This window comes from Rhamphochromis sp. 'chilingali', assembly GCF_963969265.1.
Source record: "Rhamphochromis sp. 'chilingali' genome assembly, chromosome: 2".
NCBI lineage: Eukaryota > Metazoa > Chordata > Actinopteri > Cichliformes > Cichlidae > Rhamphochromis > Rhamphochromis sp. 'chilingali'.
In genome coordinates this window covers 7,120,867-7,130,880 of record NC_137930.1, presented here as the reverse complement: position 1 = coordinate 7,130,880, position 10,014 = coordinate 7,120,867, and the positions used below count along the sequence as shown (strand labels likewise).

At 39.9% G+C, this 10,014-nt stretch overlaps 1 protein-coding gene across 3 annotated transcripts; it reads left to right on the top strand.

Annotated features, from left to right (window-relative positions):
• The first annotated feature begins 5,139 nt into the window (after window positions 1-5,139).
• LOC308392978 (uncharacterized protein) lies at window positions 5,140-9,910 on the top strand. 3 transcript variants are annotated; one of them, XM_080876395.1, is made up of 5 exons: window positions 5,164-6,885; window positions 7,560-7,680; window positions 8,376-8,474; window positions 9,173-9,356; window positions 9,621-9,910. In XM_080876395.1, the coding sequence occupies exons 3-5, from the start codon at window positions 8,452-8,454 to the stop codon at window positions 9,738-9,740; spliced, it is 327 nt and encodes a 108-aa protein (XP_080732521.1). In that variant the 5' UTR covers window positions 5,164-6,885; window positions 7,560-7,680; window positions 8,376-8,451; the 3' UTR covers window positions 9,741-9,910. The 3 variants fall into 3 exon arrangements, with proteins under 3 accessions (XP_080732520.1, XP_080732521.1, XP_080732522.1); XM_080876394.1 differs by lacking the exons at window positions 9,173-9,356; window positions 9,621-9,910 and adding an exon at window positions 7,746-7,871 and having other exon boundaries at window positions 5,140-6,885; window positions 7,560-7,641; window positions 8,376-9,164; XM_080876396.1 differs by lacking the exons at window positions 5,164-6,885; window positions 7,560-7,680 and adding an exon at window positions 7,745-7,871.
• The last annotated feature ends 104 nt before the right edge of the window (window positions 9,911-10,014 follow it).

The window sequence follows — 10,014 nt, the reverse complement described above, 5'->3', positions numbered from 1 at the left end:
TTAAAGTTAACAAATATGTTTTTATATTTATCAATCTAAAGAAATAAACATTTAGTCTGATTTGATGTTACAATTAAAAAAGTGTTTTTATCTGAAGAGTAAATATCTGGTTTCAACTGTATATTTGATGATTGTCAGCACAAAGAGGGAGAGAGAGGAGAACGAGGACAGAACAGATGAACAAGAGCAGGTGAGACACACATGTTAGTCAAATGGTTGTTTACCAAAAGTATCACCGTATCACAGGTCCTCATGTATCTCGTACCTAGTGTTTCTTTTTAGGTTTGTTATTTTTCAAATTCTGTATTTATTAAGTTCTGCAGGCTTGTTTGCACAACAAGGCTAAATAATTATATAAACTTTTCTCAATCTAAATAGTGGACTTTGGTAGAATTAAAAAATAAGTGTAGTGCAGGTCTATGATGATTTTTAGTGCTATCATCTAGTTCTGATTCTGGTTATGTCTTGGTTAAGTCCTCAGTAGTCCTGATTTTGAACTGTTGTAGTCCTGTTTTAATTCTGGATCAGTTCTGGGTCTGGTTGAATTGGGGTTTAGTCCTCGTGTCTTGATGCAGCCCTGACCTTGTTCTGCCTTGCTGCTTAATTAAAAAACTAGTTTAAGGCGTCCTGCACATGTGATATATATTTTTCCCTATATGAAGTCATTCTTTTTTGAACAGAGCCTATTAATCTTTCAGTCATTTCTACACCCCCCCCCCCAAAAAAAAAAAAAAAAAATCCCACATGCATACTACTCTTTGGGCTAAGCCCCGGGTGTTTCAAATGTCTGGCTCCGCCTCTGGCTGTAGCGTACATTGCAGTGAGAGTCCATGGTTTTTGATTATAGCAGATGATGTAGGAGTACCAGGACAGGGACAGACTGTTAAGAATGTATAGAAGTATGAGGACAGAGAGACACTGTTAAAAAGTTATGAGCTGTCTTGATGCAGAGAAAGTGGAGTTTGTCATCCGGGAGCTGTTGCCAAGATTGAACGATGCTCTGGCTCTGTGGTCAAGTTCAGACATAGGCTTTAAGCAACCATGAGCCACTGATAAGCGTGATAGATTAATAAGCATGTATAAAGTGGACTTGTTAAACAGTTCTGATAGGAGAAAGTCAATGAGCACGCAATAAAGTGGACTTGTTAGGGACAATTTACCATCAGCCTTGATAAAGTTTAACTTATTTTGTATTGAAAGACAGACTTTAAAGAAGATTCTTATTTGAAACTGGTGATAAAATCCAGGTCAGATACAGTTACATACAAGCATACAGTACACACTACTGCTCAAAGGTCAGAGGTCAGCTAGAAAAGACCCTGATTTTAATAGAAAATTGGCTTTAATGTAACATCACATGAAGTTTATCAGTAATGTTTCACAGCTTTAATCAAATCATTCATCATCCATAAGTTGTGATGGAAAAATGTCTGCAAGCGTGCAAGAGCCCATTTTTAGAGACAATCATTCCTGTGTTATAATGCTCATTGAAGTTTATCAGGTCAGACGACCAACAGATGATAAGAAATATAATCTTACTAATTATTAGAGTTGAAAAGTACTTTGCTAAGCAAAATTCAATGAGGTTAGGCTGGAGATTGAGACGTTAACATAAAAGGTTCAGTTGGTGATGCATGAAAGAAAATAATTTTCTTCTAAAAATCTATTGGAGAATTCTGATTGTAAGAAATGAAAAATATTCAAAGAGTGAAACTGTTTCACACAGTAGAAATTTGTATTCATCGTTTATATTGGGTTTTTTTCTGATTTTAGTGTTTATTTGTGAGTGTAGTTTTTATTTGCATGATTTTATTCTGTTTGTATCACATTGTTTCAGTGTGTTATTTTACATTGTTTTAATCCACTGTGGATTGGCTGGCAATGGGACAAATTAGCTGATAGAGATCACATGTTGAGGCATGGGTGTGTCCATAGGTGTCCTTTCAGCTTTTTAAAGGTCGTATTAAAAGGAAGCAAGCTGAGCACTGGAAGGAGACAGGCCCTAGATTGGAAGAGGAACGCATGAAGGCCAGGTGGAAAAGAGAGAGCCGCTGCGTGATCGTGGGGGGTGCGATGCCTCGTCTGGAGACCGGTCAGCGTGATGTGGTGACCCAGTCCCGACAGCAGGAACGGCGACAGTAGGAGACAACGCATGTGATTGACATCAGGGCAGATGTACACCACTGCCTGCATTTGTCACTAGTGTCTCATTGTTGTTCACTGGGTGCAGCCATGTTGGGAGAGGGTCGCCATGGCTATAAGCCAGGGCAGCTTCCGGGATGATGGTCAGCCAGAGAATCCCCCGCCGCCCCGCCCTCTCCTCCCTGTGCCGCAAGCAGCAGGCGACCTCGCAAACGGAGGGCGCCCTTACTCCCAGCAAATGGGTGATAGAAAACCGATCGGTGCCTGTACCATTCCCAATATGCGCTGGCTGACGTCGGGGCAGCATGAGTACGAGCATTTTTTTTTTTTTTTCTCGCCGATGCCCATGATGCCGCCCCCCACCAAGATGCCGCCCCGGGCAACCGCCCGTGTCGCCCGTTTAAAGAACCGCTACTGGCCGCGGTGGTATCGAGCGACGGACTCCAATGCAGAATGCGAACTGGGCTGGGATGTGATGGGCCCAGTGGTGGGATTTTTGTGCATGAAGAGAATTGTATTTTTTGCCAGTTTTAGAATAATCTTATCCAGTCTCAGTGGGAATTTTAGCATATCGAGAATATTTCATTATATACTTTTTTTCTTAGTATCTGGTTTGTTCTATTCCTGCTGTCCACCTCGTGGAATAAAAATGAATGAAACAATACTTTCCTGTCAAAAACAATATTTTAGTCAGGGCTAGCGGAAAGTTTCATATATATCATGAACATCTTTCCTCTTTGTCTTCCTATAGTTTAGTTTCATTTTCTTACCCCAACCGGTGGAGGCAGATGGCCCCTCCCTGATTCTGATTCTGCCGAAAATGGAGCTTTTCCTTCCCACTGTTGCCAAGTTCTTGCTCATAGGGGATCATTTGATTGGGGCTTTCTCTGTATTATTGCACAACCTTTATCTTACCATATATTTCAAGTTTATATGTTGTGAATTGGCTTGATTTAAATCAAATTAAACTCATTCAATTAAAACCAAATATAACTTGTAATCGAATCTATTCAAATGTAAAGTCCTCTTACTCAATTTGGACAACTAGCACTGAAAAATACACTGACATCCTCTGTTTCCCAATTAGCAGATCAGAGGTTGCTGTTTTATTCATGACTCAATACTTGAATGGTTTTAATAAACATTTAAAAAGGACATTGCTTCATTGTCTGATTCATTCTTTGTCTGTGTCAGTCCTTAATACACACACGTATACAATAATTCTAGTTGCCATAGTCTCCGGAGACGTGCTCTGTTTTCTCATACTTCACTGTTTACCTCATTCTGCCCAATAAAATGTACTAATTTTTGTAAACAATGACTTGTTTTATGCCATTAAAAAAACTGTCTCCATATGAGGACGTACTTGAAAAGAAAAAGTCACCACTTTGCATTTTACAAATCAAGTAAACAAACACGGGGCTATTTATCATATAACTAACTTTTAGGTATGTGGGACAGAAGGATAGGAGCTTTAAATGTGCCTCCATAATTATTCTAGAGTCTTTACAGTGTTCAGCGCCTGCTGTGATTTGGTGCTACATACATAAACTTGAAGTGAATTAATCCACCTGTTCTCAGGAGATCACAGGAAGATGACACCAAACATCAGAAGATCTTATTGTGCGCCACAGTAAAAGGCTGGTTTCTTGGGGCTAAAAGCACATAATAAACTACAGCAGAAGCTCACATAAAGCAGGAAATAAGCAGGCACCACTTGATCTGCTAATGCACGTTTCCCACTTTTATTGTTGCCTCATTCACTAACAGTTTAATGGTGCAAGATTACCATACACAGAATTAGGATATCTGCATGAGACATCTGGGGTTAACTGATATTAATTGTCAGAGGAGGAAGGTGGAAAATATCATGGCTAGTTTTGTTTGAAAGGCATCAACAGAAAAACACACACAGAAAAAAGTGATGAGGTGAAGAAAGACACAATAAGTGTGCTGTCGTTTTAGATGTCAGCAGCTACTTTGTATAGTCCTATATCTCTGGTATTAGAAACAATTTAAATGAGTTAAAATACACCTTTATTTTGATAGAGTTCAGATGGATGCCTAGCATGACTAATGAGTATATCCTCCAAAAAAAACAAGACTTCTAATTCACTCAAACCGCTTTCTAATAAAGAGGAAGCACTAATGTAACTCACCTCCTCAGTCGAGCTGCAGGGGTTACATTTTAGGTCTCCTTTTCCTCCCCCCCCCTCTCTCTTACATTCAAACCCTCTCTCAGTTCACACTAGAACAGGCCGCCACACCATCATTTGGTTTAATATGAGTGGAACAACTAAACCGCACAGACTTTATTTGATCAGTTAGGTCAACCTTTTATTAATATCAGGGTTCATGCACATCTTTCAGGGTCAAATTCAAGCACTGTTTAAGCACATTCAAGGTCCATTTTCAAGCTTTTCCAGCACATTACCAAAAAAGAAGAAAGCATGTTTCACTTTGCATCACCTCAGTAAGACCATGTAGAAATTTAAACAAATCATCTTAGGTCGACTTAAATGTCTTTTATGTCTGTTTTTTGTTAAAACAGAGAAAAATGCACCTCACAAAATACTGAAAAAGGAAACGGTTGCCTTACATGCATATAGTGTACAAACTCAACAAACACGTTCCTCTTAAAAATTAAGATGTGCAAATGTGAACAAATCAACTTGTTAGAGATCTTCATCTCCCCTGTAAATAAACAACAACCCAGAAAACAAGAAAACTGCACCAAACACCACAAACACCAACAAATTAATGTCTTCTCATCAGATATTGAAGCTTCTTTCCTGTGTGACATAAAAAATAGGAGACAGATGTTTGTTTGTTTGTGTTCTTTTTAACTAGTTAAGCACCCACGCCCAGAAAAATGGGGACATTTCATTTTCGAGCAGGAAGCTCCCCCTTTTTGTTACCCTTTAGATGAATAGAGTTTTTTAATTAAATGCATATTCTTTCCTAAATGTTATCTTTTATAAAAAGTAGGATAATTAAAACAAACTTGTATTGTAGTTCTATTGCGTAGAAAAAAAAACTGTCTTGTTTTCTGTTGTCTGTTATATAATATTGGGGATGTTTGTGACAATTAATTTCTTAATTAATCAACTCCAACATGTTTCCAAGAAAAAAAAAACAACCAATTCAAAAAGATTACGCCGCCTCTCCTTCCTGGCGTGGCCGGCCAATTTCCCCAAATGGCGTCGTCTCATCCTTCCAAAGGGCATTAGAGGAGAGTAGGAAGGAAAACTACCATCTCCAGAAAAAAATGCAACAAATTGGAGAAGAGAAACTTCAACTGGAGGACAAGTGTAAGGCAAGGCAAGGCAAGTTTATTTGTATAGCACAATTCAACAACAAGGTGATTCAAAGTGCTTTACAGAGACATTAGAAACAAAAACAAATAAAAAGCATGATCTAAAATTGATTAAAACAATCAAACAAACAAACAAACTAATTAACAAACAAACAAACAAACAAAACAGTATATAAAATCAAAACAGATAAAATCAGAACAGTAGATAAAATCAGTAGTTAAAATGTTAGTTTTGAAATTTAAGCTTAAAAGTGTGGATTTGGTGCTTTATTCAAATGCAGCTGAGAACAGGTGAGTCTTCAACCTGGATTTAAATAAACTGAGTGTTTCAGCTGATCTGAGGCTTTCTGGGAGTTTGTTCCAGATATAAGGAGCATAAAAGCTGAATGCAGCTTCTCCGTGTCTGGTTCTGACTCTGGGAACTGATAAAAGACCGGATCCAGATGACCTGAGGGATCTGGAAGGTTCATACCGGGTCAGGAGGTCACTGATGTATTTTGGTCCTAAACCATTCAGAGCTTTATAGACCAGCATCAGAACTTTAAAGTCTATCCTCTGACGGACAGGCAGCCAGTGTAAAGACCTCAGAGCTGGACTGATGTGGTCCACTTTTTTGGTCTTAGTGAGGACTCGAGCAGCAGAGTTCTGAATGAGCTGTAGTTGTCTGACTGATTTTTTAGGTAGACCTGTAAAGATGCTGTTACAGTAATCAAGCCTACTAAAGATGAATGCATGGACTAGTTTTTCCAGGTCCTGTTGAGACATCAGATCTTTTATCCTTGAAATATTCTTGAGGTGATAGTAAGCTGATTTTGTTATTGTCTTAATGTGTTTTTCTAAGTTTAGGTCTGCATCCATCACTACACCCAAATTTCTCGCCTGGTTTGTGGTTTTTAGGTGTATAGATTGAAGTTCTCTGGTGACCTGTAATCGTTTTTCTTTGGCGCCAAAGACTATTACTTCAGTTTTGTTTTTGTTTAGCTGGAGAAAACTGTGGCACAACCAGTCATTAATTTCCTCAATAGTTGGGTTGCGGTCACGTGGTTCTGATGACGTGCGGAGGCAGCGCGATTTTTGAGTGGAGGGCGGAAGTAAACATGGAGGACACTGTGGAGAGTCAGGAGAGCAGCTATTGTGCAACTTTAGACCCCGTTTCTCGGGAGAGATATAAACAGATAGTTAAAAAATATATCGGACGTGATCCGTATTCTTTGAAAATGTCCGAATACACCACAGAAGTAAAGGATTTGCCTACTATCGAGGCTGTGGATATCACCAACTACTTGGTCCTCCAGACTTCTTACTACACTAGGCAGCAAATGAAAGCTTTCAAGAGTCTGGAGGCGTACAATTTTTTTGTCAGCGGGTGGGTCCACAACCTTGGAACAAAACGTCTCCGTGATGGATACAGTTTGGTGTTTGCAAGGGTGAGTGTTTGTTCTTATATTGCTTTATCTTAAACACGCTAACAGTTAGCGGTAGCGGCTTTAACGTCAACAAACATGCCACATCCTTAGGACTTCGTTAGAGTGACAGTTGTTTGTTTCAAGGTAAACCATTCTCAGAGGTCTAACGAGACACCTCTGAAGACTTGGGTAATTGCAAAGGAGGATGGAGAAGTGATTGCAGCTCATTGCAATTGTATGGCAGGGTTAGTAGCCTAATTAAGTAGGATGTTATTGCAATGAGAACACACACACACACACACACACACACACACACACACACACACACACACACACACACACACACACACACATATATACGCATAGGGCACTGCTAGCATTTTGCAGGTGTACTTCAGTAGTAGTGGGGAGAGAGTGTTTTCTTTTAGCTAAGAATTCATCAGCTAAGAATTTGTGTGATTGCCTTAGATCCCTCATGACACTCAGATGCATTTTTCAGATAGAGGGTAGAACTATTCAGTCATGTCATCACCTAGATAATGATTTCTCTATAGGCTGTTGAGAAAGAGTTAATGAATAAACATGTTACTTCAAATAAAGTGCCATTGCACATTAGTATTAGTAAGCTATGCATCATCAAAATGTACTGTAAATATTGCATTTCATGTTAAAAAGATTATGTGCTCTATTTCCAGACTATCAGAATCATGCTCGCACGTTGGAGCTGTTCTTTTTGCAGTTGAAGCTGGGGTGAAAATGAGAGCGACATGCACATCAGAGCAGTGCAAGTGGCTGATGCCATCTCATGTTAAAAAGGTAAGCCAAAAAGCAAAATGTAGGATAAAGAATGTTATATTGGGACTTCATGTGACAGTAGGATAAAATATCTTCCCCTATACTGCTACCTTGTCGTGGTGGGGAAGCTTGAGTGCCTCAATGACCCTGTAGGCTATACCGGCGGGGGCTTCAAGCTCCTGGTAGATCTAATCAAGCCGGGCAGGTTGCAGGTGAGGGGTCAGACAAAAGGCAGTACTTTAATAAATGAAGAGTTCTATTCCAAAACGCTATAACAGCATTTAAAAGCCATTTCCTTTTTCATGACTAACATAACCATGACTGCAGAACCGTATACTGTATATCACACCCTTCTCATGCATGCCTCAACACCCTAGCACTTGTTTTCTGCGCACACACACACCTGACTGCAGCACTTTATATATTCACATTTCTCATGCATTCCTCAATACTCACAACTCCTCACACCACATTTTCATCAACATGGAACTGCTTACTTTCCACTCCTTTTATACCCAGCACATGGCACCTCCATCCCCACCCAACATACACACACACACTTCACTGCCAACCAACCACTATACCCAGCCTAAAACACACATACTCACTCCACTGCCATCACTGTTCAATTTCGAATATTTTTGGAAACGAATATATAGCGTTTTGGAAAAGAGCTTTTTAAATTTTAATGATCTTCTTTGGCTTAATTTTTCCAGATTCCTGCTTGCCCAGTAACTCTGATTGACTTCTCTTCAGCAAAGTCAAAAAAACGAAAGCTTGAGTGTTCCATTGATGGCTGCACAAGTACACAAAAGGTTGGGAAATCACTTCCATGCCCAAGAGTGCAGAGAGATTCAGAGACATACTGTAGGTTTTTTGAGAGTTTAAGCAAAAACTGTCCAAGGAGTGCAGCACTGATGTCTAGGGAACCTTACCACAAAGAATTTGTCCCCCAGTCTAGCATGCTTCCTAAAACTGTGCCTGAGTACAGAACACCAGAGACACTGCAGCTCCCCCCCAAAGACCTTGAAGAGCTATGCCTGGACTTCCAGCTTGAAGAGCTCACCCTGTCCCAAGTCCAGGCTGTAGAGAGGGCGACTCGAAGTCAGAGTGCAAGCAGTATTTGGTTTAGGCAAAGAGCTGGACGCGTAACTGCCTCTAAGCTGAAACAAGTTCTTAAGACCAACCCCCAGCAACCATCAAAGAGCTTGATCAAGGCCATATGCTATCCAGAGGCATATAGGTTCACCACAGCTGCTACAAGGTATTTAGGGTTTGATGTAGGGTAAGGCAGAGTTAAGATTTGGGGTATGAAACTGTCCATAACTGTAACTAAAAAAGTGTTATGAAGATGGAGGTTAGTTATAGGCTTATACGGCTAGGGTTATACAGGGTAAGAACTAAGTATAGTTTAGGGTAATGGCATATTGTATAATACATCACTTTACTGTTTTACACATCCAATACTAAGTAATAATTTCCTTTTCATGTTTGGCATGTGTACTGTTTATAGTTATGGATGCAAACATGAAGCACAAGCCAGAGGAGCATATGAGAAGCTTATGAGCCAGGAGCATGCAGGCTTCTCATGTATGGACAGCGGTCTCTGGCTGAACCCCAAGTGGCCATACATGGGGTCCTCCCCTGATGGGATAGTCACTTGTGACTGTCATGGAACTGGCATCTGCGAGATTAAGGTATTGACTCTGTTGTAGTCAAGGCCATAGGTGTGACATCTTTCCATAAGAATCAGTGAACTGAGTAAAAATGCAGGAAATACCTTTTCTAATTTCTAATCTATTGTTCAATTAAGATAAGATGAGGCTTTATTGTCTGTGTCAAATAGACATTTGTTTTGGGCAATGAGAGATTATGATAACACAGACCACACCCATCATCTTTGCTTCTTCACTGTTTCATCAGATAAATCTTGATTGTTGTTCTCATCACTGTGATTTTAGTGCCCACACTCTCAGAAAGATGCGGTCAACCTGCGCATGCGTGCTGGGGAGAAGGGCTTCTGCCTCATCAGTGACGGGGATAATGTCACACTGGACCCAACTCATGACTACTACTCATGACTACTACTATTACCAAATTCAGGCACAGCTTCACATTGCAAATGCAGAGTACTGTGACTTTGTTGTGTGGAACCGCAATGACATATTTGTTGAAAGGATTTTGCCTGACCTTGAGTTTTGGGATGATGCGATTCCTAAAGTTGAGTGTTTTTTTAGAAACAGTATACTCCCAGAAATACTGGGACAGCAAGTTACAAACGTACATGTGTAATGTGATAAAAGGACGACAACATAATGACATTTTGAATATTGTTATGACCTGATGGTAGTCATT

What these genes read in the sequence shown, in the direction of transcription:
- LOC308392978 (XM_080876394.1), top strand. Translation starts at nt 6,860, where the DNA reads ATGGATACAGTTTGGTGTTTGCAAGG. An exon ending in TGAGAGCGACATGCACATCA is followed by an intron (nt 7,642 to 7,745) that starts GAGCAGTGCAAG and finishes GACAGTAGGATA; the next exon opens with AAATATCTTCCCCTATACTG. An exon ending in TCAAGCCGGGCAGGTTGCAG is followed by an intron (nt 7,872 to 8,375) that starts GTGAGGGGTCAG and finishes TAATTTTTCCAG; the next exon opens with ATTCCTGCTTGCCCAGTAAC.